This window comes from Pezoporus wallicus, unplaced genomic scaffold (assembly GCF_028554395.1).
Source record: "Pezoporus wallicus isolate ANWC-B61680 ecotype Strahan unplaced genomic scaffold, APGP_CSIRO_Pwel_v1 contig_8548, whole genome shotgun sequence".
NCBI lineage: Eukaryota > Metazoa > Chordata > Aves > Psittaciformes > Psittacidae > Pezoporus > Pezoporus wallicus.
In genome coordinates this window covers 202,292-229,492 of record NW_026642624.1, presented here as the reverse complement: position 1 = coordinate 229,492, position 27,201 = coordinate 202,292, and the positions used below count along the sequence as shown (strand labels likewise).

Genomic DNA, 27,201 nt, shown 5'->3' with positions numbered 1-27,201 from the left:
TGCCAGGTACGCTCAGCTCCTGAAAATTACTTCCCCCAGCTGGTACACATAGAAGGGCATTGTCTTGAATAATAGTGTTGATGGTGGCAGTCATAACCTAGTAAAAGGATGGCAGACTGCTATTAACTTACATTGTATGCAATCTTTTACATGCCTTTTTTTCTCCTTCTTTTCCCACTCTTCCTCCATGCTCCTACCATCTATCAGTCTCTCCAGGTTTATATCAGTAACATCTCAAAAACCACTTTAAAGAAAATGGGTTCAGTCTTCTCCTTGATCTTTGCATAAAACACTGACATCAAGAAGCAGTCCCACGTGTGGGATGAACATACAGAATATGCTGTTTCAGATGAAGTTTTGTGGCTATTAGGATCGGAAAGCCATGTGAATTCTGCCTGGTGTGAGTGGGCAAGAAAAGCCTCAGATGTTCCATGAGCCTGAACTTTTCTGATCTTTTTCAGGCCATGCCTAGTTAGCACCAAAGTCAGAAAGCAAAAAAAAATAAGCCTGAATTATTTATCGTGTCATGTTTATAAAATGCACTGCAATAAACATCTTGGCCCAGTTCACAACAGCTACAGATAAAATCCTGTCTAGTACGGAGATTAAAGAAGGTCACCACAGACATTATTCTTACCTTTACTTGGAGTAATTTGTATCTGCGTTTGATGTACATTTACAGATGTGGATGGGAGTAAATATAAAGTATTTGTTGCAAAGACCTTTGAGAAGAAGCCAGACCTTCAGTCTGCACTGTCTGCAAAGTGCATTTCCTGAAGTTTCTTCTGGAATGCTACATCCAGAAAGGTGCGCAATAAACGTTTAGAGGAAGTGTGTATAAATATATCTCTTTAATTTACTGTACTTTTAAAGACCATTTCTCCCTTGAAGAAACTCACAATGGCTACAGGGAAGCCTACCAACTCTTTCTCTGATGATCATCAATAATGCACAGTAGAGTTTTAAAGCCTGATAGATGGATATATTGATGGTGAAGAGGCTCAAAGAAAGATGAATGCAGCCCAGTGCATGAAGAATGCAACCTAGAGGACGGGATATTAGTGAGCTTATAAAATGGATTTTCTTGGGGGAAAAAATGCTCTTTTCAGGGATGCCTGCCCAGTATCTCTGAAAAGTGCCTTTATTGTAAGCAGTGTAGAACTTTCTATTTCTGCATTTTATTTAATCCTTCAAAGTTTTTTTCCATTGTACATTCTAGGTTTAATTTCACTTCATGCTTCTAGGAGCTGAGCTGCTGTGGCAATATTCTCTCCATCAGAAATAGAAGGCATGCACTGTTTAAGGTGTAAATGCAGAGGTAAGGTGACAGTATCCCAAATGCTGGCTGCCTGATCACCTGCCTTGCTCCATATATTCTTCCAACTTGTACTTGTTGGGAAAACAAACTTTCCAAATGAATTGTTGTCAATATAAATGCATTCTGATTGCCAGTGCCACTGATGATTCTGCGGTTATGGGCAAGAATCTAAGTTTATTTCCCTCTAGGGCCTTTACAGAAAGCTGAGGGAGATTAACCGGTATTTTAGGCAGCTGAGTGTGAAATACTGGTAGGGTCAATAACTTGCCCCTGCTGCTGTTCTGTTAGCTGTCGAAAGCTGGCAATGAGACATGTCAGTGCGGAGTCAAGTGCAGGTCTGATTGTACTGAGACCTCCAGCCTGGACTCTCTGACTTCTTGGAATATTCTTCCCTGCCTCTGTGTAATCACAAGAACTCCTTGTCAAACCAGCACTGACCCACGCTCCAGGGCTACCCTTCTGCTTGACAAGAAGGGAAAATAGGAAAAGCATGAAGACTTTTTGTAATGAAACTGAGTCTTTCGTGATGGAGCAGCTGTAATGACTCATTCAGAAAACACCTCTGCATCACCAGGTATGATGGTCCTAGGATTCACTGAACCACAACTGCACCCCCACAGAAAGGGCTATTCAAGGAGAAAATCTCTGCAGGATTTCCAGATGATCTGCAGCCCTCCTGAGGATTCTCTTTACAGAAGGCTAACATCTGGTTCCAGTTTGGAGCCATCTTCAACTAATCTGAATACAAATTTAATGAATGCCAGTTATTGTCACCATCACAAGTGATTTAAATATGGTTAAGTTCAGCTGATCTTGTCTCCATCTGTTATTTAGAGGTTTGCAGTCACAAGTCCAGTGCTATAACTGATGCAATAAGCCAAGCCAAACAAGCCCTCAAACCCCCACCAAACAGCAAAACCCCCAGGGTTCACAAAGGTAATGGCTAATTTTACCTGTCCAGCCTGCAAGACAGCAGCAGTAACCGGTGACAGGATCACACCCATCTGCATGGCTACAGTCACAACGTTCACTGCAATTAAGACCATATGTTCCATCCTTCCAAAAATATAAATAAAAAAGTCTCTCAGTAATCAGTTTTTTGTTCTAAAATGTGCAAAATCATCCATCATGTCCCTCAATGCTGAGTTGCGTTTTTTAAATTAACATACAGGGAGGATAAAAACAACTCAGTGCGTAACATTTCTATAGAGAACCAAATGAGGAATCACTTTAGAAAATGATGTTCAAGCAAATGCAGATAACAGAGCAATAGCTCTGATACAATATAATGCAAAATAGAACACATCTACTTGACTGCCAGAATGCCAATCTGTTATTTACACATGATTTCCTTCAGCCATCCACAGACAAAATGAGACACTGACCTACTGTGCGTTCAGAAAAGCTATGTGGTGGGTGGCTTTAAAGGGGGTGCAAGACCCCTGCAGTTATACTTACAGGGCATGGCTGGTCACAGTACTCCCCTTGCCATCCGGGTGAGCAGAGACAAAAGCCATCAGCTGGCCTGCAGGCTGCTCCGTTTGTGCAGTAACATGTCTGGTTACAGTTAAGACCCCAGCTTCCACTTGAACATGGAATAGAGCAATCCACTCCTTGCCAGCCTAAGGAAACATATGAGAGAAGATTTGGGATGTTTTCATGGAAAAAGCAAGGTAGAGGCAGCAGTTTGAAAAGTGCAGATCTTTGATTCTAGGGCCGGTTTCCTCCTCATCTTGATGTAAATGGGGCAAATGTCTTTAAACTGACAGAGGGTAGATTTAGATTAGACATTAGGATGAAATTTTTCCCTGTGAGGGTGCTGAGGCGCTGGCACAGGGTGCCCAGAGAAGCTGTGGCTGCCCCATCCCTGGCAGTGTTCAAGGCCAGGTTGGACACAGGGGCTTGGAGCAAGCTGCTCTAGTGGAAGGGGTCCCTGCCTGTGGCAGGGGGTTGGGACTGGATGAGCTTTAAGGTCCCTTCCAACCCAAACCAGTCTGGGATTCTGTGTTTCTATGATAAATTAAGACTATCTTGGAGTCAAAGGCTGGCCCTATTTTTATGACCTCCCAACTTCATCCGCTAGCATCTATACGTACAGGAGGGTGATACATCACTGTGCTGGATGTTCACCAGATTCAGGTATGCCTCTCTGGGACCTGCTTGGACAACACAAGATAGTGCAGTACTGTCTGTCATGATAGGGACCTGCTGATCAGTGAGAATGCAAGAAACTTGTCATTTGATGCTGCCTGTTTCTTACCTTGTATCTTTTTTGAGAATGCTGTTTAATACAAAGAAGCTATGACACCTGAAAAAAGACCAAGGCCATCGTTTCTAACCATTAAGGCTCAAATCTTAACTACCAGCTGCACAATGGCTTTCATTACACTGCAGCTGTATGTAATGGAGTTGAGCAGTAACTCATGGTTTATACACCCTCATTAAATGGGGCTCTACAGTGATCCATTAATTCCTGTTTGAAATGCCAGATTTTATCGTTATTTGCCTCACTTTTGTTTTAGGGCTTACGCATGCCACACAGGCATAGCTCATGTTGGGATTCTGGGGGAGGGTACCGCTCACTACACAGGGAGCAGAAGAGACACTGCTATGGAGCAGTCCCAGAGTTCTCAAGTGGTTACTGAACACATGGCTTATGCTCACTACCAAGCAGACAAGGGAATTACGGACATATGTGGGAAGCAAAGATGTTAGTCTTGCAAGGATACTCTGGATCAGGGAAGACTTCCTGTTTCCCTAGATAAAGGACAGCCCCATCCTGCAACCCCATGTCAGCTCAGGAGACAGAAGGTACCTGAACGTTTAGATTAGATATTAGGAAGTTCTTCCCTGGGAGGGTGCTGAGGCGCTGGCGCAGGGTGCCCAGAGAAGCTGTGGCTGCCCCATCCCTGGCAGTGCTCAAGGCCAGGTTGGACACAGGGGCTTGGAGCAAGCTGCTCTAGTGGAAGGTGTCCCTGCCCATGGCAGGGGTTGGAGCTGGATGAGCTTTAAGGTCCCTTCCAACCCAAACCAGTCTGTGGTTCTATGGCTCAGGTTTCACTGTGTTAAGGCACAGGGAGGACAGGGAACTGAGGATGGCAGCAAGGGCAGACAGCCAGAGCCCACTCCACAGTAACCGAGTGCAGGGTTGGCAGCTGGGATCAGCTGGAGCCCAGATTACCACGAAAACCTGTGGGAATGAGAGCAGCCCAAGCTGGAGGCAAGCAGTCTGCAGGCAGGGTCAGGCCTGCTGAGGATAGCCATGGCTGCCACAGCCCAGTGCAATGGGCTAAAGACTAGACAGAGCCTCTGCCCCCAGCCCACTTGTGTCACTCTGGCCATGGAGGGGGGAACATGGAGGGGCTTTGGATTCTTGGAGAAATGGGGCTGCAAAATGATAGAGAAGAAACCCAGCAGCCTGGGGATTGCTCTGCATTTCCTCTGGAGAGGAGCCACAGATCTGTGAGCACACTTAGTTCTGTGACCTGTTCTTGCAGCACAGCAGGGAAGTCTGGCCCCCGCTCAGGGCAGAGACAAAACATCCAGTCAAGCCCCTGTTGAGTTTTGATACTTGGGCAGACAGTTGAATTACCGACAGGCACAATAAAATAGTGGAGTTAGTGACTGCACAGCTGTGCCACTTGAAAAGGGGAGCAGCACTGATGCCAAACTGCAGACAATTGTTAAATCTGAATTTTGTTTACCTTCTTTGCAATAGCACAGACCATCCACAGGGGAACACGCACCATCATTTTTGCAATTACAAACTGATGAGCAGTTGGTTCCATAGGTTCCTGCCATGCAGGTAATGGTGCAGTCATCTCCCTGCAAACCCAAAAACATCAGAGTGAGCTGAAGGAATTGGAATCGCAGGAAATTCCCATCTCTGCACAGGGAGGCTTTCTCTTTCAAAACAGTGAACAGTGTTATGAGCTGATTGCTGAATCTTCAGCACTTGAGCAGTTACCGCTGCTTCCCATGATTATGATGCAATTAGTGCTTTGATTGACTTGGAGGAAAGGGACAAGTTTCTGGCATTCATTCAGCAGGAGGTGGGGAAGTTACAAAAACAAACCTCCTAGAACAGATGTCAGATCATTAAGCAAAACATCACTTACAAAACACTAATCACAAAATATACAGTCTGAAACTGTGCAAAGATTGCTCTGCAGTTCTTGGAAAATAGATTCTAAGAATAGGGCTGTTAAAAAGCTAAAGGAGCTCGTCCCTCCTCGGCTTCCACAGGTTGGCAGAGAGGGAAACTACACAGCAGGTGCATGGGACCTGTTTGATGCATGGCTGGTACCTGCATTTGTTTTCAATTAATTTGAATGAGACTGTGGCTTTAGGAAGAATGCTGAACAAGGAGTGATGGGCACGTCAGAGAGAGGAGGCACACAGCGCCAGTCTCTGTCCTGTTTCTGCTTTAGGTGTGGCAAAAGTAAGGGTGAATACTTGTATGTTACAAAAACAGAGTATTTCAACAGTAAACTATGGTACTGTATGCACTGATTGACTGCTGTGGCTGAGAGACAGTTCTTGCTAATGCTGTTCATCTGATGAAACGACATCATAAAAATGGGAGCACAATTCCTTTAAGCCTACTTACTGAGTCCCCTAGTCGGTTCTATATACATCAGCGTATACAGTTTGTTTCTGTTTTCTTTTCTTCTGTGTGTAGTCCTGACTTTCCCATCACAAATTAGCTCTGGAATTTACTTTTTCAGTGAGTCAAACTTCAATAATTTAGTTCTATGTCAGAGAAAGCTCTCCTACTCCAAAGTTCAAGAGTAACTACATTGCACAGTGTGACCTATACCATTGCTCAGGGGAAAAGATACTGGTCAAAATGTATTTTTGGAGGTGAGAGGCTCCACTGTTTGATAGGAGGATCCATTTATCAGGAGATAAATGCACACAGTGTCAGCTTCCCTATGCTGTGGCAAGTACATCCAGGAGCCTGTATATCACAGCCTCAGACACTGAGACAGTAAAAGGAAATATGAACAGATTCTTGAGCACCATAAACCCCATATGCTTGCTGTAGCAGTTCTGCCTAGCACCAGGATGACTCAGCCTATTTTATACTAAAACCTTTGGTTTAGGGGAAGTAAAAGAAACGGATAAAATCCATGTTGCTCAGAAGTAAATCCTTCAAGTCCCTGATTTTTGAGTGAAAGCAGTGTTTGCAGAAGATGCTATCTTTGACCTTGATGGAGTAAAACAAGTTCCCCCGAAAAGGCCCGGCAGTAAAAGATGCTGTCTTGACAGGCAGAAAATCCAAAGCAGGCTGCCCCTCATTACCCTGCCAGCATGCCTACCGAATGAGCTTGGGAACCCAGAGCTGAGCAGGATGGCAGAGGGGCATTCAGTCTCCACGGCTAATCAATCCTCTGCCTTTCTCCTGTGTGTAACAATTAGACAGCCAATTAGTGCCACTTAAAAAGCCACATCTTGTGTGAATGAAACTCCCAACTCATTTCATGTACAACACAGAACTGCTGGTACTGGTAATAATTTCTATGACAACTGACCTTATCGGAATTCGAACTTGTGATCTGGAAGTGAAAGAAAATTCCTTTGAAAAGAGAAATAGAACAGAGTGATGTGGAGCTAAAATATCCCCTTGGGAACTGGAAAAGTGCCTTGAAGGTGGAAGTTTGAGAGACCAGAGGAGGTCTGGAAAACTGCAGGTTAAGAGAGGAATGACCAGGTTGTCCCAGGCTTTGAGCAACCTGGTCTGGTGGAAGGTGTCCCTGACAGCGGCAGGGGGTTGAAACTGGATGAGCTTTAAGGCCCCTTCCACACAAACTATTTTGTGTGTTCTACAATTCTGTGACTAACTAAACCAGCATCTGGGCCATGGGTTGAAGCAGAAGGTGGATTTCCAGTTCCTCACTGACTTTCTGCGATTGCACATCAGCTCGTGTTATGCAGTAAGCTCCTGCTGGCCGTGTGCGCAACAGGCTGGTGTGGATTCACTGGTTTTCCATAGGCTTACTCTGTGTGGAGGGTAGTCAGACACAGACACTTTGGTCATCCCAAAGAAAAGGTGCTGTCCACCAGCTTAACACCAGGCTGCTTCATCTTTATGCAGCATGCGTTTGAGTTTTGGCCTTTGCTTTAATGTGCTATATTTTATGCACTAATAGAGGGTGGTCATTCCGGCTGTCCATCCCACACACACTCACTTTGCAAAGAAACTTTAACTGAGAAAATAACTGGCTTAATGAGGTTTCTGTCACTGGGTTTGACAAGCGGGACCTTCAGAGCTTGCCGAGTGACAACTGCCAAATACACTTCACTTCTTAATTACATAAGAGGAAAATGCACTTGAACTATAGCACTGGCTCTAAGGTTTTATTAATTATAAATGCACGCCTCGTTATTAACATTTTGAACTTGATTTGGGAGGGTGACCTATGAAACAAAATGCATTCAGGTATTGTTAAAGATATGGAAATTCCACTTCCCTCTTCCTACCTGCCCTAGTCAATAAGGCTGAGGTATATGTCCATCCAGTTGTTAATGAGGTATATGTTCTTTCAAACTGATTTCAGCTGTTGTGGATTGAATCTTCACTCTTGCAATCTGGTACTTTATATTTCTATCTGTTTAGTAAAATTAATCAACAGCTGTGCTCCTTATGTTGATTATTCTTTCTTCTATTAAGATCAGGAGGTTAATGAGAGTAGTGAAAAGCCTGGATGTGGTGTACGTGATAGGAAGGAGTAGCTAATTCAATCAAATGTATACCCCTGAAAATGTTAAAGCTATATTAAGAAGTCTAGCTATAAATAACTTGGTATTTCACATCTCTGTTTTCCAAGTCAGAATGATCCATATGGACATCACAAACTTTCAGAAGTGCTTCGTTTCCTTCATCATTTTCACTCGGAAAACCTAGTTTATCGAAATATAACCCTGAAATCTATCCAGTGTACCCGTTCCTAATTTCAGGGGTCAGATCTGACTCTAACATAATGGAAAAATTCTCTTCATGGGAATTGGGACTGGGGCCAGCTCCAGTAAATGCCTGGCTCCATGTATGAATGGGATGTTCGGGCCCTCTGCTTTGTATTCACCTTCCCAGTCTGGGAGGTGGCACCTCTCAGCTGCTCAGAAGCAGAGTGAGCCTCTTGTTAGAACTCTGAATCTGACAGGAATATCCCAACATGGAAAAGATAAAGGTGAGGGATCAGTGATCCCTGGGACCTTAAAGAGTCAGCTTTAAATCAAAGTGAATGGTGGCAGTAATGTAACTAATACCACCCATATGACCTTCCATACCTTGAAGTACTTCAGAAATACTAACTGTTGCTAAAACCAGACAACAGACTTTTCTAGCGCCACGAGAGGTTTGGGCATACAGCTCTTGATATTGTTAATTCTCCCCTACATAGCGAGGGTTAGGCCCAAGGATCCAAACTCCATTAATAACTCAGTCTACCAGCTCACCATCCATCAGCATCAAATATTAATAGACTCGGAGGGCCAGATCATACATCTTTCTGGACGGCAGTCAATAACACGTCTTGTTTCTGTTCAGGGAGAGGGGATGATTTTCTTCCACAAAAATTATTGTTGTACAGTATTAGTAGAGCTCCAAGACACACTGCTGCTGCCTTAGGTGTTAGCTGTGTTAACAAGCTCTGGATACCTCACAAAATGTTTTCCCTGGATTAATGTTGCCCCAACAGATTAGATTGCCTGTTTCTGTTAAACGGACATTCCTGCTGTAAACGATGACTGACTCCCTTTAAAATCTTTTTTTCAGTGTTCAGCAGAAAGATTTCTATTTATTCCTGTACATTTTGGATCAGGCCTTTAAATCAGTGAAATGCATTTTGATAGGGGAAAGAAAAAAGGTATCCTAGGGCATAAGGGGAGTTAATAACCCAGTAATGGTCAACACCACCTGGCAATGTCTGCACCCATACCTGGTCTGGCTCAAAGTGTGATTATTTAAGGATGGGGAATTAAGGATTGCAGAAGCAGCTACAATCTATAGGAATAAATTTGCCTTGGGGGGGGGAAGCCTGGTTGCACTGAAGTCAGTGGCAAAACAGAAAATCATTTTTTTCCAGGCCTCTGCAATGTAGAAGACTAACAGGATGTTACTGAGCTTGGCCTCAAGTTTGCAGCATAAAGACCTATGTGACAGGTTTGTTCTTAAGGTTTAATCTGTCAAGGTGCTGAAAATCCTCGGCTCCTGTGCAGATTGTGAGGGGGACTGCCAACACTGGAAGGCAGCATGTTGGAACCTTTGTAATCTGCAGTGTGACTCCAGCTGATCGGAGATTTTTAACACGGTATCTGGTTCCTCCTTCTCCCACTCCTCACCTTTCTTTGTGCCAGATGAATTAGAGGTGCAGCACCTGCCACCAGCCACAGGGAAGCTCAGTGCTGGGTTCTCAGAGCTCGCAGCAACGGGCATTAAATAGAAAGAAGGGCATGGTGCAGTGCCATATGTATGCGATGATAAACAGATCAGAGAGACAAAATGCAGGTGCTGTTTGTACTGATGTCTGTGTGTCCAGATAAGCTGATCACTATGGATTTAGTACGTAAAAGTACACATTTATGTGTACACACATTACACAGCACACCAGTGTGCTGGTACAGTGTCTGTGCACCGATGCAGATCACAGATACAGTTCTGTATATTTACTTATTTGTGACATTTACAATTAACCCAAAGTGGTTCTCCACAAACATTCCCTCAAGGTAAACATATGGTATCCAGCAACACAAACCGTCAGAACAAACTAATTTCCTTAATGGTGTTCTAGTGGAAATTAATGTGCTCTTCATAAGCGTGTTAGCAGCAGTAGGAAACTGTACTTTTACCGGTCTTCTCCTCCACCCCAGACTCAAACAATTTATTCATGACCTTACTACACAGCATCTTTAGTTTCCCAGACATAATGATGTCCTCTGGCAGAATTCCCTTCCCCTCTGGGTGTTACTAATTACTCCCTGCAGATGCTATTATTGGTGTTAATGATAAAATGCATGAAGAAAGGCCGGGGAAGGATCTTGTGCCCGCACAAGCCAAGTGTTCACTTTGCAGGTAATCACTTTTGTTAAGAACTGACAAATGTTCCTGTATTCACTTTGCAGCATTACACAATGTAGCTGTGCTAGAATTTGAAATACGTCTGAACCGGCACAATGAAACCATTGATGACTTTATTCCATCTCCTTTTCCCTTTGCCCTTTTCATGGGAGAAGATGGGGTAAGGTGGAAAGGATGGGAAAGAGCTTTCTTATGTTTATGAAGTGACTTTGCAACTCATGGCTCACCCGAAGAGAACCAGGCAGTCCTGAATGCTGAAGTCTGTCATTAAATCATAAAGAGCTTGAACAGCCATCTGCAAAGCTTTCCCCAGTCTGCACCTCAGTAGCACCACAGCCCTCTGCAAGTGTACTGTCAAACCTGGACATATCATAAGGACTAAGCACAGCTTCCCTTGGGAGTGGGAAGAACTTGCCCCTTTGCTTCCTAAAGTCTTACAAGGATTTATAAACATTTACAAATGGATGTCAGCATTTTATTTCACCTCTGGATTTGTGCTAATATGCTAATTCATACAGTAAACCTCACAGCAAATGCCAGGTTCAGAATTAGTCAGCCTGACACTGATTTGCAAATTTGGTGTTTCATCAAAAACATCCAGCAAAAGATGCACACAAACAAAATGGAAACTTTACTTAGAGAGTAGTCAGTAAAAATATTATAAAGAATGTTAATTCTAAATACTTACAGGACTTTATTAAATGCTATTTAATTTCATTTTACTGGTGATAGCCAAAGCTGGGAGCACTGACCGTGAGGGGAGTAAAAGCTACCACAAAAGAACTGCAGTTTGTTATTTTCCAAATCATTTGTACAAAATCAAGTTGAACTTGGTAGGTTCCTATTTTATAAACCCAAATGTATTTGCTGCTGCTGGCATAACACATGGGTTTTGGAGCAACAATTATCTATCCATCTTCCCAGAGGGGACCTTCCCCATCATGTTGACCTTGGGAAGCCTTTAGCCACAGCTTAGGAAAGCCTCTGATTAGGACTTTGCTACCTACAACATGATTTGTATCTATCAAGATTAGAGAACTTGTGCATCCTGTCAGTCTGGATACCATGTATACATATGTAGAGCTGGAATTAACTGCACAGAGCTTGTGGTTTCCAGCACAGTAAAGCCCATCTGTAAGGGTTTTACTATGGAGGATGCAAGGATCTGTGTGTCCCAGGAGTCAGGCACTGCACGTGGCTCAGGGTCCTTTCAGACTGGGAATCCAGGGCATCGGCCCTGAGGTCTCATGTCTGAATATGCCCCTATCCCACTAACTCATGGGAAAGAGGTAAGGGAGGCAAGGTGCACTGCTTGCAGCAGAGCTGCCCTGGCTGCCCTCATTCCAGGAACAGAGGGTTTTTTCCATAGGGTATTCCATGACCCATGTACAGTAAACCCACACAGGCAAACTAATAGACACTGTGTGTGGGACAGGTCTCATCTTTAGAAGCCCAGAGTGCACAGAATCTCACCACTCCCCTGTCCTCCAGCATCTTGGCTCCACCACGCTTCATACATCCAAGAGGAACAATAAAACTGATGGTGGACTGGTGCTGTGTAAGAGCAAAGCCAGTAAATTCCAGCTTTGTGAGGCTATTTTCTTGCCTCAATGAAATCAAGTGAAGGCAAATACAAATAGAACTCCCATTACAAAAATTGGATTTTGCATACTAAACCTCAGCAAAGCAGCGGTTGGATTTCTGTCAGTGAGCGCTTTAATCCCCCTCACCACCAGGGAATAGTTTTCAAGTTTCCACTACAAACATGCCCAATATCAGTCAGTTATCTGCAATTAAAAAATCCATTCCTACTGTTCAAGCTACCTAAATATGGACATCAAAAAACAAGAAAGAGAATTCAATAAAGAGAGCAAGGGGGGATTGCACCCTCCCCTCTGCTTCCCGTAAATCAAAGTAGCACTGTTGCTGGCCAGAGAATCTAGACTAACTTTACAACACCTGAATATCTGCCTGGTTTAGTATTTGGGCCTTAACTGCAGAGCACTTTAGTGTCAGCAAGGCAATGAATACAGCATCATATAATTAAATGTATTCACCAGGAAAGTAGCGAGGAGAGTAAAAAAGATGATCATCCACCTCTGAACATGTTTTTTTTAATACAGTCAGCACTTTTCACCTAATAAAATATCACAGAACACATTTATCCAGGAGGGACCTCTCCCAAAATAGGAGATTGGATTTAGACTGGCTAAAACAACTCCTACATCGTTTCCTCGGGACATCTCATCGAGTGAGAAGGAGCATCATACCTGAGAGGACAACCTCCCACAGGCAGGCTGTAATGGAGTACAAGCAGCACAGCCATGCACAGCTCAGGAAACATGATGGAGGTTCAGCTAAATCAGATGATGTTCAGTGCTTGGCCAGCCCCAGCAGCTGGCTACGGAAACACAAGATATGAAAAAAACCTCCTAATTCTGCAGGAGATCGTTTATGGAGCAGATATTTCAGGTGGAAATGAAAATATCTGTAATACATGGGTTTAGATTTAGTTAATGGGAAGAGATACTGCATCCAGCTCTGGGGCCCTAACACAAGAGAGGTGTGGAGCTGTTGGAGTGAGTCCAGAGGAGGCCACAGAGGTGCTGCGAGGGCTGGAGCAGCTCTGCTCTGGAGCCAGGCTGAGAGAGCTGGGCTGGGTCAGCCTGGAGAAGGGAAGGCTTCTTAAGGCAAGACCTTAGAGCAGCTCCAGTGCCTGAAGGGGCTGCAGGGAACCTGGAGAGGGGCTTTGGACAAGGGCCTGTAGGGACAGGCCAAGGGGAATGGCTTTAACCTGCCAGAGGGGAGACTGAGATGAGCTCTTAGGCAGAAGCTCTTCCCTGGGAGGGTGCTGAGGCGCTGGCACAGGGTGCCCAGAGAAGCTGTGGCTGCCCCATCCCTGGCAGTGTTCAAGGCCAGGTTGGACACAGGGGCTTGGAGCAAGCTGCTCCAGTGGAAGGGGTCCCTGCCCATGGCAGGGGTTTGGGACCAGCTGAGCTTTAAGGTCCCTTCCAACACAAATCAGCCTGGGATTCTGTGGTAAATTATCAAGTCAGGTCAATCATGTCTGTATCAGGAGGATTACAAAGATACATTATGGGACCAGCTGGATAACCAAGTCCTCTGTTTACTTAAAGAAATTTAAATCTGGAATAGGGCCACTTCACATTTATTCAGATGAGACCAGGAGCAAACTCTCATGATATTTTAAAGTTAAACTCTGGGGAAGCTGTAAAGAGTCTAACATCCGTGGGGCTCATTGCTGCTACTATAACCAGCTTTGATCAACTGCTATTCTAAACTGCTCCAAAAACCATGGCCATATCACAGTTTAATGTCCCCAAAGGTAAAATGGCCCAGGCATAATGTGTATTATTTCAAGTTAGTGGAAAGTATTTACACGCCTGAGAAGTATACACTTGGTACCTGTGCTCTTCGTGGTGTACTCAACAAGCTACTTATGTCCAAACCACAGGAAGAAGTGAGTTAAATATGTCAAAATACTAAACTGCAGTCCTTGAATGCTGCTGGTAAAGACAAACAGAACCTATTTCCTCTGCCTTCTTTAAATGGAGGGGTCTGAGTTGGAGTTTACTATGCAAAGGAAAGGTTTTAACACACTCTGTGAAGTTCCATAGTTTTCTTTCCCAGATTTGGGCAGAATAAATCAGTGGCTAACTGAAACCTATGCCATTTGGAACTACAGATAAGCATTGCAGTGCAGTGTACCTCAGAGTGAGAATCCAGAGCAGGCCATGACAATTCTGCACCAGCTATTTTATTGGAGTACCCTTGTCTGGAAATTAGAGATGGTTTCTGCTCTGTCCACATAGCCTGAGTGGCACAGTACAAGATCTACCTTGTAGAACAACTGTGGCCTCCTGACTTCTTTGCAATAATAAATCTGGGCTCTGGCTGACAACTCTGAACAGTTCTGCAAAAAGGACATTAGCAAAACCAGGAAATAAAAGGTATCATTTATCCTTTCAGCCTCTATGACATCCTCTGGCAAGAAGATCCACAGTTTAATTATAAATAGAAAGGAGAAAAATTATCTTTATTTGTTTGTTTCAAATCCACTGCCTGATTTTTAATTGGGAAACTTCTTATACTGTGATAAATGGCAAATAGTCATTCCTTCTCCCCCTTCCCCTGCGGTGTAGGAGACCTCTCACATATCTACCCTTGGTGACCCCTTTTCTAAGCAAAATCATCCCACTCTCCTATTCTCATTTTATGGGAGCCATTTCACAATTTAATTACGCATTCTGTGAAAAGCACTATCTTTGTCTTCAAACCTGCTGTGCAATCATTTAATTGGCTGCCCCTTGTTCCTGTGTTATTAGAAATAGTAAATAACTATTCCTTGTTCACGTTCTATACACCATCCGAAGTTCCACAGACCTCTATCATATCCCTCCTCAGCCATCTGTTTTCTGCGCTCAGTTCTAGCTTATCGAGTCATTCTTTGTATAGAAGCTATTCCATATAAAAGATGATCTTTGTCACCACTCGCTACTTTCATTACATCCTTTGTAAGCAGGAATCAGCCAAACTGTGTGCAGTAGTTTGAGATTTAGATATATTATGGATTTACACAATACCTCAAAAATGGGTTTTTTCCCAACCAGTTTTGTTCTCTTCCTGATCACTCTCACTGTTCTATCTGGTCCTCTGGATTTGCTTGGGTTTTGACCTGTGCTGAGCACACATTTGTGCTTTTCACAAAACTATCCACTGTGATTGCCTGAGCTCCTTCCCTGAATGCTAGGAATTAAGTTAGAACTCACCTTTTGTGTATTTGCTTCATGTTACTTTCCTGTCACCTGTTACTCTGCATTTTTGAACACTGAATTTCAACCTACCCAGTCATGCAGTAACATGAAACCTTTCCCCCAATTTGCCGCTATCTTTATGTTTGATAATCCCAATAGCTGTGCACTATTTGCAAACTTCCTTTCCAAATTCTTCTATAGCTGTGCCATACAATTAGGGATAATGCCCAAGCACAGTCTCAAATCTAAACTTCTCTACCCCACTCACCAGCATGGTCCCTGTAACAGAAGCTGCCAAACAAGACCAGTACATCAGCACATCCCTGAGCTCTTGTTCACACAGACAGGATGGACTGAGTCCAGAAGGAGTGAAATGTGCTGCACAGAGCAGGTATCCCCAGCTAGTCTCTTGCTAAGAGTACTGAAGCCACAGAAGCCACAACGTGGATGGAAAATACCCAGGTATGGAGCTGATGATGCTAACACCTGCATTTGACAGTGGTTCCGAGCTGCACAATCCACAGGTGAGAGGATCAAAACAAAAAAGCATCTAGAAAAGCAAAGATACATCAACTTCAAGCTAACGGGGTTTGCGACGTACCTTCTAAAAGCTGGTAAATAACCTGGCAGTCATACACAGCAGATAAACAGATATCCCCCATCAAACTTCCACAGATCTTCCTAAATCCAAAAACCTTCAGCAAAAAGAGTTCAAAATCTGGTACAATTTCAGTTCCTCTTTGGCATAGGAAAACACAACCAGGATTTTCCATTTATACACTTCCGACTGTAAAGGATAAAGTCTTTTCCTTTGACACTGTAGTTAGACAGAAAATACAATGAAAAAACCCTAACCTGTGTGTTAAATCCTATGCTTAGGTGGTTTTAATGAAGTCAGTTTGCAATTTGAACTACCAGGAGAGTCAACTACCAGCACTTTTACGCATAGATCCACAGATAGTGTGGATAGAGACATACCCATTTTGAAGTGTAATAGATGAAAAGAGACACTGTTATTGGCAAGTTTATTCCCCCTCAAAATTCAGGTCAAATAACTCAGTCTGAACAGAATATTGGGCTCTGCTGATTCTGAATGAGGCTATAGGAACTGAAATGCAATTTGGCACAGCCACATTGCCAATCAAGGATAAAATAGAGGAAATATGTCAACTAGCAACAAAGGCAGAGGCAGCCAGGCTTTCTGTATGAAGTTGGTTCCTTTGGACCCACTTATGAAAACTTTGGAGTTATTCAGGTAAACAAAACTGCAGCAGAGCCCAGAAGTAGAAGTAAATATAAGAAAAGGAGGAGACCTGGGATTTGCTCACAGTTCTTATCAACTTATAGACACGGTGTGTGACTGAGTAAGTTCTCATTAGTAGAGGCAGTCACTGAGGCAAACTCCACTCCTGTATATCTGGGGCAATCCTACTGAAGCTAGCAGTTGTGTTCAGGCAAACCTGGGCTGACAAAGTGGAATTTGAGCTGTCACAGACAATTTCTGAAGCTTTTACACTGCTAAGGGAGCGAGCAAACAAAATAAAACAGCAGTAGTTCATAAAAGCATCTGAAAAAATGCCACTGAATTCAAAGAAGGGGATGTATTTTCCACAACTGAGGGACACCCACCATGTCTTGTGCATCCAGTGACCTTGTTAAATACACCGGTACAACAGATCACCTGCTCAAAAGCATACAGCAAAGGCCCTGGTGTGAGAGAAGACCCTTCATTAGGGCTCATGTAGCCAGGTGCTGCCATGAATGCTGTCGGGGGTTAGGAAAACACCGGCTCCTAAACGCTGCGGCTGCCGGTGCTCCAGCTGGAATGTCTAATTGGTGAATAGGAGCCCCGGGGGGAGAACACCAACAAGCCTAATAGGCATCAAGCACCTGCTTCATCGATATAAAAGTCAATAGTGGAGCAGCTTAGGCTGAAAGCCTGGGAATACACAGGTGGCCTGCCCATAATGATCTTCCCTGTTGGGATCGGAATGTAGGATATTTTCTCCTGTAACAGAGCAGAGCTGGAAGAATCCATTTATGAGCTGTTATCAAAATAATGCTTTTGGACCACATCCAGTTTCTTTGCGTTGAGGTGATGTTCATTGTTTCCTAGTCTACATGTGGCAGGGCCACCTCAGAAGTGGATTGGCTTCTCAGAAAGGTACCTGCCGTTTAAGAGAGATGCAGAACAATCTGGGTGACTTGCAATGCTTGTCCTAGAATCATACAATCATGGAATGGTTTGGGTTGAAAGGCACCTTAAAGCTCATCCAGTTCCAACCCCTGCCGTGGGCAGGGACACCTTCCACTAGAGCAGCTTGCTCCAAGCCCCTGTGTCCAACCTGGCCTTGAACACTGCCAGGGATGGGGCAGCCACAGCTTCTCTGGGCACCCTGTGCCAGCGCCTCAGCACCCTCACAGGGAAGAATTTCTTATGAAGGGTGCTGTTCCAACAGCCCTGAATACCTCTGCTGCTTGTCCTCTGAAAAAGTCCTATGGGGACTTTGAAATAGAGAACACAGCCATGCCACCAAGCTTGACCTGGAGCAATGGCTTGTGAAGGTAAAATGGAGCAAGAGCTCAGTCTGCCAGCAAATTTGCCAGTCACTGCTGATAGAAATGCGGTTTGTGATGTCAGTACTGATCCACAGTGAGCTGGACTGAGACCAAAGTCATTCCGTGCAGGCCACTGCACAGCCAAGGGAAGATAATTTTCAGTCTGCACTGACCTGGCCAGGATCAGCCCTAGTAGCCCTGGGATGCAAAACTTTATAGTCTGTTACTGGTCCCAGTGGCCTACAAACCCCAGCCGTTTTGTGCACATAAATATGTACTTCTGTATGCATGGAGAAGTGGGTAACAAAGTTCAGAGGTCATCAATGAAAAGGGACATCAAGATGCAACTCACAGGTAGTTTTCCTCTAGTCTATAAATATGCAATAGTCCTGATAGGTACAAATGATCCCTGACCAGCTCTGTTTATGTGAGGAATGTATCAAAACACTGGGCATGAGATGTTTTGAATTCATGTTAATGAACTCAGACCTTCCAACATGCAGCCAGGCTGATAGGAAAACTTCAATACAACTGGGAAGTGACAGTGCTTTCCTTTCAAGAACAGTTTTCCAGCTCACTCTTAATTAGGCTGTATGGAACAGAGGGGTTCTTTCGTTGCCTGCTTGAGATCCTCTTCTTGCTCTGCATCCACTTGTGAAGTAATTTGTAAGCCTAAGAAAACTGATCAGGTGGTTTTTCAGGTTTATCTTCCTGTAGAAGATATCAAGAAAATGCAAGTCTGAAGGACAGTGCATTCCTCAGAGTCCAGAACCTGGAAAGGGGGATGTAGGACACACACACAGATAGCATAGAGGACCTGATTGTGTTATTGTGACTGATGGTCTCACTAGTATTCTCGGCTTTATCTGCTTTTCAAGCACCACGTGGATATCATTTGTAACTTTTCTCAACACGGTTTCCAAGGGCACAGTTACATATTCTATTTTTTTGAAGTTATTTTAGCTGAATTTCCTATATCCCAGTGTTTCACTTTACCCCCAGATCTAAACTCCCATCAATATTGGTTATCAAAGAGGCTGCATTTCCTTCTTGCTGACTTTGGCAAAATGAACCTCTCCAAACCATTCAGAACACATTGAAACTTCCAGGTCTTTTTGCTGTTCCTTCAGGTGCATCCCACTACTCTCTTTGTAGCCGAGCTGGGACTTTCCCTCTTGTGCTGCTTCTGGCATCACCAATGATCACCTTGGGCTGGTTTTGCCTCTCCGCTGCCTGTGTCTCTATACTTAAAGGCTAGCTGAGGAATTAGTCCTGGCTACAGTAGGATATTCCCAAACACCTTAAAATGAAGTCTGCTAAGAACTTCTGAATAATTGAGGGAAAACAGGAAAAAACCTATAAATGGGAAACATCTCCAAGTCTAGGAGCATGGGAATCAATTTATTCCACTTCATGACTTAATATTCAGTCTTTGTTCAGGCAAAATCCTTTCTTTTTAGGGAATGGATGCATGGTACCTTTAACCTGGTTGTGCAGGGAGGGGGTTATGTGAATTTGAGGTCCATGAGCTCTTCTGAGTGTCCTTTGCTAGCAAAGTGTCACAGGAGACCTGATAGAGAGATGGTGTTCCTATAATTGGGAAGGAAAGGCTAGGGGACTAAGGATATAAATCTGTGGAAAATAAAGCTCTTTTAGCCCCATTACTTAGAGGACAATTTATTGTACTTCATGGTATCATAGAATCATAGAGTCATCAAATGGTTTGGGTTGGAAGAGACCTTAAAACTCATTCAGTTCCAACCCCTGCCACAGGCAGGGACCCCTTCCACTGGAGCAGCTTGCTCCAAGCCCCTGTGTCCAACCTGGCCTTGAGCACTGCCAGGGATGGGGCAGCCACAGCTTCTCTGGGCACCCTGTGCCAGCGCCTCAGCACCCTCACAGGGAAGAGCTTCTGCCTAAGAGCTCATCTCAGTCTCCCCTCTGGCAGGTTAAAGCCATTCCCCTTGGCCTGTCCTTACATGCCCCTATAAAAACCCCTCCAGCTTTCTTGGAGGCCCCTTTAGGTACTGGAAGCTATTGTAAGGTCTCCACAGAGTCTTCTGTTATTAATTAATAATTCCCTTACTGCCAGCTACAACCCATGCTCAAACCCACCTGCATAGTGAGGATGCCTTATCATACCCATCGCCACTACTGCCAGCCATTCACAATGGTTTTGAGACATTGGATTATGAACACAAATAGGAAACCAGTGAGAAGAAAATGCATCTTCCTTGTGCACCGAGGTAATTCCTGAAATGAGACTGGGCAAACTATTGCTGTTGCCTGTAATACTCCAGTTAATTGGACAACTGCTGTGCCAGAAAAGCTTTTCCTCACCTCCAGCAAGTAAAATTTATACTGGTGGCTGGTAACAAGAACATCTTGATAAAATGGTTGAATTTATTTTATAACTATAAATGAAAAGAGCTCTTAACAAAGGGGGGTAACTGATATGCTCCGTAAATCAAGGATAAAAGGACACGGGCTCTATTGAAGATTTTTTCCCCTCGTCTTCTCTTTTTCAACCTTTTGATGAGGTGCCCTGTTGCTCTGAAATGAGCTTCCACTGAAGTACTTCTGGAATTATCTCAAAGAGAAAGGGGATCATTTAAATGAGTTAAAGCCCCCACACCAGATCCGCTATCTCCAACCTTCGGTTCATTTGGTAGATGAAGAATTTTGTGGAATTCATAAGTAATTTCACTACTAAAGCAGAGGCTTATGAGACAAAGAAGTCTCATTCATTTTTTCCTGCTTCCTTCTGAAGCGGGGAAGGATGATACATTCAGAATAAAGATGAAAGCAAATATGTAGAAGAGAGGGAAGAAACTGATAAATTTGTACCTTCAGTGTTTAGAAAACACCTACAGGCAACGACTCTTCCAATTCCTCCTGAACTACCTGGGATTTCAGTCCTTCAGGGAAAATTCAATTGAAGATAAGATAAGGGGCTCTTTTCTATTTACTTTTTTTCCCCCTTTCAGACAACAGAGAGAATTTTAAAGGTGTAGGACAGGACAGCAGGCTCCAATTTTCTTTTAATATAGAGGGAAAGATTGGTTTTATTCTCCTCTGTTTTTTTCTTCAGGGAGCAAGAGATATTGTATGTGCCAGAAGGAAGCTGGCCATGGCTGGAATACTCAACAGACTGGACCTGTAAGTTCCTTATGACCTCTATAAGTAACACAAAATTATGGTTCTCCTCATTTCTATAGAAGCAGAAATTGGTCATTTTCCTCCCTGGGTAGGCATGGGGTGGACTAAGACTAGCCTGACACCATGAGGGGTGTTTGCACTGATATCATCCATTAGCAAGCTTGTCATACAGTTCCTGTGTATTTGAATAGGTTTATAGCACTATAATATACATCCGTTTTACGAAGTACTCGAGCTATTGCTTATTGCGTGTTACACGGACTGACTTCTACTCCAAAGTGCAGGCAGGCTGTAAACTTGTCCTCCAGTGTAAATCTTGAAAGCAGTTTGCACCCCTGTGGCAGAGAAAGCATTATGCTGAGGAAATCTGGCATTCCAGACAAAAGTGTGGACTTAGAGATCTGGATTAAGTCTGTGTTCAGTATTTCAGTGCACAGATTCCTACTGAGCTCAGCTGGAGGTATATATGCATAAGCATTTGCATAAGAATATACTTGAAAGACATTGTTTTATTACGCTTTTAAAATGCAATTTTGATGCAACATCAACAGCAGATGCAAATGGTTATAGATGCACAGGACTGGGATATACCTTGGAAAGTCTTAGGGAACCCAAGTGACATTCCAAAAGCTGAAAAATCTTCTGGAAGAGGTAATCACTGCTATAGTTTCCATACTTGCCTGCACTGCGATTGGTTTGTATGGGATCTACGAGTATATCCGAGGAAAAGAAGAACGTCAGAATGGATTCTTTCATTTTGGTGATGAAGTGCTAGCTTTGCTTGCCAGCATGCAGGGCTCAATAAAAGCAGACAGGCCTTCAAAAAATTGCAGCATAAATAGATGAACTCTTTAGAGTAATATAAGTTCTGTCATCTAGAAGTGAAATATAGACCTAAGTGCCCACCAAAGTAAAAGCTGACCGCACATTCTGCAGATAAGTGTTAAAGTTTTCTCAGTGTGTCTTGGCTGAGAAATGTTTTAACTACACATTTCCTTGCCACAATAGACAGAATGAAAGCATTTGAAGTCAAATCCATTTTTCAAAGGAAGAAAACAAAGCATCCATAAGGAAAAAAGGCCTGTCACAGGGTGAGGTCTCCAGATAGCCACTCTTCTGAGGGAAATTGCAATTAGCTGTGCAATAGGGAAGGTGAACTTAGTTGCATTGCAACAGCATTTATGATCTCTGTAGCTAGAATGCTGATAGGGACGTGCAGGGGGTTGGTTTCAAGATTGCCTTGTGAGACAGAAGGTCAGGATTCCTGTGGTTTCCTGTCATATTTAATTCATATCCTCTAGCCTTCTTCACCATGTTTATTGAATTACAGGAATAAAATTAAATGAACCAAAAACAAAAGAAGAGAGGACACGGCCACTCCTGATTTCTTTTATGTCCTTATTGCACAGCTGACTTTAGTGGGCTTGTAAGAGAGCATCTTAAGCAGAATTTGGAAGGAGGGAAAGGTACAATTTAGTATAACCCCTTTCACTACCCCCATAATTGCACCCAAGTAATTTATTGCAAGGAGTGACTATTTGCATGTGGGAGGAAGAATACATTTTTTACCAGTCAAGAATCTCCCTGTGTAGTTTTTAAGGCTAACCTTTGTGTACTCCCTGTGTGTGTTTATCAGATTCCTTCTTGCCACAAACGAGGTGGCAGTAGAATGGTTTTTCAAAACCATTCTTTAGAATAGCATCACTGGCAATTCATCACATGAGTACTAAGAGGCAGCCCTCACATACATTAAAAATAACAGTTTCAGGGAAGTACCCTATTGGCATCCTTATAATGATGATTCCCTGCAATCCTCTTAGTTAAATTGATACAACCTTTATCCTCCCTTCCCAAGTGAGATGCAACAAGCACAGGGTTTCCAACAGGCCTGCAGCGTGCAAGCCTCCTCTACTGCCGGAGCATGTAGGGAGGAGCTCTAGATATGCTCTGGGATTTTGGGATGAAGATTTTGTTGTGTCCTCTCCACTCCAATTATCCTGTTTTTATTGTCCTGTATACTGCCTCCAAGACCCAGGCTGGTTTGGGTACAATTGTGGAGCACTGATTTCTCAGCTACCTCTTCCATCAAATCTACACAGTGTCTGCGCTGTGGTTTAGACATCGTACAGTTAAAATAGAGCAATCCCCTGGTGCCAGCACAGTCATATCAGAGCAGTCATATCAGAACTTCACACAAATCACCTGCATTGGTACCCAGTAACATCTTTGTAACAGTGTCATTTGGGTTTAGAGCTAGGTGTGGGCAAATCTTGTTGGCTGAGTCTGACCCGAAATACTCATCAAAAAACTAATGTTTTGATGTTCCATCCAAACCTGCAAGCTCACCAATATTTAGCCTTGGCATTTGAATTGCTGGAAATGTCACAGCTAATAAATAACGTATTATTTTCTGAGCTACAATGTACATTTTTATTTTAAACCTCTGCTTAACTTCCAGAAATTCAGTGTTCTGCTCACGTACGTGTCAACCTATGGGAAGGCCGCCTTTCCACTTAATACATTTAATAAAGGTGACCAGATGCTTTGTGTTTTTAATGGCTTGTTCTGCATCCCAACAAAATGTCCCTGTTTTGGCTGCGACTACAGATGATTCATCCTGAAACCCAGCCCAGCTGCCCTGACACAGCCGAGGCAGGGCACAGTCAGAAACCAAGCCATCTGTGCAGAAGAAGTGGGCTGGAGGAGTGTTTTGTCAGGGAAAGACTGTCATTTCTTTGTCACTATGTTTTCGAGGCATCCAATAACCAAAAAGTCCCCGGCCTTTGCAGTCAAATTGTGCAGTTATAGCCCATGTCCCATCATACTCTCTTCCTTTCCCCCTTGCTCAGAAACCCTTCAGCCTGCTCTGCTATGTAAGCTCATGTGTAGATCAAATGTTTCTGTAAAATGTAAGGGGCTGCTTCCACTTTTGTTCTTTCCAATCATATGGCAAAATTCCTGACCCTGTAGCTGCATCAGCCAAATCTCATGCTAGAAAAAGCAAGAGGGATTCATTTATGGCTTTTCTGGCTAATTAGCTCAGCCCAGTTCTGTATTAGCATCACTCCGTTGTCAGCACAGCCAAAAGAGACATCCTGCATTCGCGAACACTCGCGCCACTCGTTTGCAGGCTTGCCGAATTCAAGGGCAAAATTCTACCTGCAGGCAAAGCTCCCCATTGCCTCAGCAAGAGGCAGGCATGAATATTTGAAGGCAAAGCCTGGTCTGGAGTGTGTCATTGAGATAAGCCACTTCAAGCCCTGAGAGGGTTCTGGCCCCACAGCATCTTTCTCTTGACCTGCAGGCTGCGTTGAAGCAGTGCTGACACTTCTCCCTGCCCAGACACTGGAGCACACAGGAAGAGAGTGGTGAGAAGGAAAGGTTCCTGTCAAGTTTTCTTTACAGCCTATGTTCTCTAGCATTTGAAAGAACCATTGCAACTCAAGTATTCTGCAATGCATACAAATGACAAATACTCTTCAGAGGCAATAAATTAGCAATTTCAAGGCTTTACTTCCCCTCATGGACTAATTGCCAGAGATTATAGTATATTATGAGAAAGCAATGATACTAATGCCTAAATATGCTTCAGTGATTATAGAGCTATCCTCAATAACCAAGCTGTTTAAATGTCAATGCAAGAAAGCTCTTTATTATGAGATTAAATATTATTTTGAAGCAATAGGAACTTCCCAGGCTTCATGCCTGCAATAATGCTGTCTTGGAGCAATCTATATTGGACAAAATATGGGCTTTTTTAAATGTGTATGGTGAAGGGTCCCAAAATATTTTTGTGCTGCAGACTTGAACAGCATTCCTGATAAGAAAGAGGATTTTGATATCTTTTTATTTTGCATTTGTTACTAACATGCTGCTGCCTTCATTCCTCCACCTTATGTTAATACCTGCATATCACCACTGTACAGAGAAGATAAATTCTGTTGTTTGTTACTGTAGGGGAATCAAAGCTCCAAGCCCTTCTTGCTTTCACAGCTCTAAGTACTACTGTCTTGCACAGATGCTTTTGACAGCCCTACCCCTCACACCTAAATAAATCTGTTTATAGCCAGCACCAAGAGAACTGTTGGAAATGAGACAGAAGTTCCAACTTTCAGGTTCAGCTGTTGACATGAAGCAGAGAACAAAATTTGCGTCTTTAAGCCACAGCTCCAGTTCCACAGTTCTGGAGATGACAGTTGGTGTGGATTTAAAATGGAGGGAGGCTGAAAAGCCTAAAAGCATTTAGCATCCCACTGATATCCTATAGGACTCCCACACACTATGGATCTTGTCACACGGCTGCACAGCCTTCTCCTATAGATGACAGCAACATTATCACCCCTCAGAAGAAGACTGTTTTTTTCCTAGAAAACCCTAAACACTGCAGTTGGTATGATGTTCACCAGGTCTCATAACTGCAAATCAGAAGAGTTCCAACACAGAAAAAGATCATAAAATCTCATGATCCCTAGAATCTGAAGGTACCTATTCATCTCATTTGGAGGCTGTAACTTAAACCAATAGAGGGTAAAGCTCATGTAGGAGGCTGCTAAACATCATTGGAAGTTCTAAATATATTCTAAAATCATAAAAATACCCTATAAATATAAAAACCTGGGGAATGTCTTTGAACCTGAAGTCTGATTTCTAGTAAACTTAGTAATAATAACTAGTAATTACTGCAACAGTATAGAAAACATCAAGATAGGCCTGCGGGGACAGAACACGTAAAATTCAGGACATGAATTGCAGAAAGACAACTGCTAATGAAGTTGTGGTGGAATTCCCTCTCGAAAATAATTTGTTTAGGAAGTATTGTTTCTTAGGCATAGCCTGCAGATCTCCTCCATGGTGTGCTCCTGAAGTGAAGAGGTACTTCATACTCAGATGACCAGGGAACTTACCAGCCAGAGTTGCATTATGCCCATCTGTAGCAGGACTGGATACCTGGATCCATGTCTTAACATCTGCTGCTGCAACCTGGCTATCTTTAATTTTGCATTTTTGTTGCTTCATCTTGGCTGATTTCTTCAGCCATTTTCCATCTCGTCTATAAAATGTAATGCTTGTTTACCTCAGAATGTCTGAAGCTCTTTCTGATGCTCAGGTAAAAGACACCTGCCATGTATGCTCAGAAAAGACATAAATTGCTCTATCATTTGTACCATTTTCAAAGATCTATTAAAATCACAGTGTGACTGACAGGGAACATGCTGAAAGGCCATGAGAACTCTTTTACTGCTCTTCCAGGCATACAATAATCTGACATCTTTTATGTTTTGTCTTGCTTAGAATATACGACTGGAAACCATGTCTTTATCCTTACAGCAGTAATGAACTTACAATACTAATGTTGAGTAAACTAGAAGTAAAACATTGACACTGCTCAAAGGAGAAATATGTGGATTTATAATAGAATAGGGAAAACTTACCTGCATCCGGCCACTTTGATGCAAATATGATTTGAAACCAGATTAAATTCCTCTTTTCTGAAACGCCCCATTGTTCCCAGCCCTCACTTACCATGTATCCCGGCGCACACATACACTTCCCCGTGATGCTGTCACAGTCTGCACCGTTCTGGCAGGGGCAGGTCAGCTGGCAGCCTTCACCGTAGTACCCAAGGGGACAGGTTTCATTGCAGTAGAGTCCAGCCCAGCCAGCTTTGCAGCTACATTCTCCAGACAATGGATGGCAGCTAGTGGAGAGAGACAGACACCAAGGAGATGAGGACTGAAAGAAAAATACAGTCTGTAACCAACAGCAGGGCTGGAAGGGACCTTAAAGCTCATTCACTTTCCACCCCCTGTCATGGGCAGGGACACCTTCCACTAGAGCAGCTTGCTCCAAGCCCCGTCCAACCTGGCCTTAAACGCTACCAGGGATGGGGCAGCCACAGCTTCTCTGGGCACCCTGTGCCAGTAGTGAAGAATTTCTTCCAAATACCTAATCTAATTCTATTCTACTTTAATTTGGGTTTTAAAATGAGTGCCACCTCAGCAGAACTTTTCAGCAGGGAGTGGTAGAAAGGAAAGTGCTTTGGAAGTGAAAAATCTCCTTGGGAAAAGAGTTTTGCAGGGAATATTTAGCCATAGTGAACAGAACTGATCACTACCTGAAGCCTTGGGATTAATTGGGGCAGGAGTCAATAGGAGCCCTGGGACTAAATCTCAGCTGTGCAGGGGAATGAGTCAAGTTCCATTCTGCTGAATAATGAGCATTGCAGCCCAACATTAATCTTCTGGCTTTCATTTCTATTCAGACAATTCCACACTGCTGTGAGAGCACACAGAGAGAAAAGTAGAACAGAG

At 43.4% G+C, this 27,201-nt stretch overlaps 1 protein-coding gene across 3 annotated transcripts in view; it reads right to left on the bottom strand.

The window, feature by feature from the left end:
* The window catches only part of MEGF11 (multiple EGF like domains 11), a 265,950-nt gene that overhangs the window by 52,071 nt on the left and 186,678 nt on the right, over positions 1 to 27,201 (bottom strand). For all 3 annotated transcript variants that reach the window (XM_057430994.1, XM_057430993.1, XM_057430995.1), the window contains 4 exons: positions 26,414 to 26,588; positions 5,023 to 5,143; positions 2,777 to 2,940; positions 2,272 to 2,374 (listed from right to left, as the gene is read on the bottom strand). In XM_057430994.1, coding sequence (XP_057286977.1) covers positions 2,272 to 2,374; positions 2,777 to 2,940; positions 5,023 to 5,143; positions 26,414 to 26,588 — 563 coding nt within the window. The remainder of the gene's footprint in view (positions 1 to 2,271; positions 2,375 to 2,776; positions 2,941 to 5,022; positions 5,144 to 26,413; positions 26,589 to 27,201) is intronic.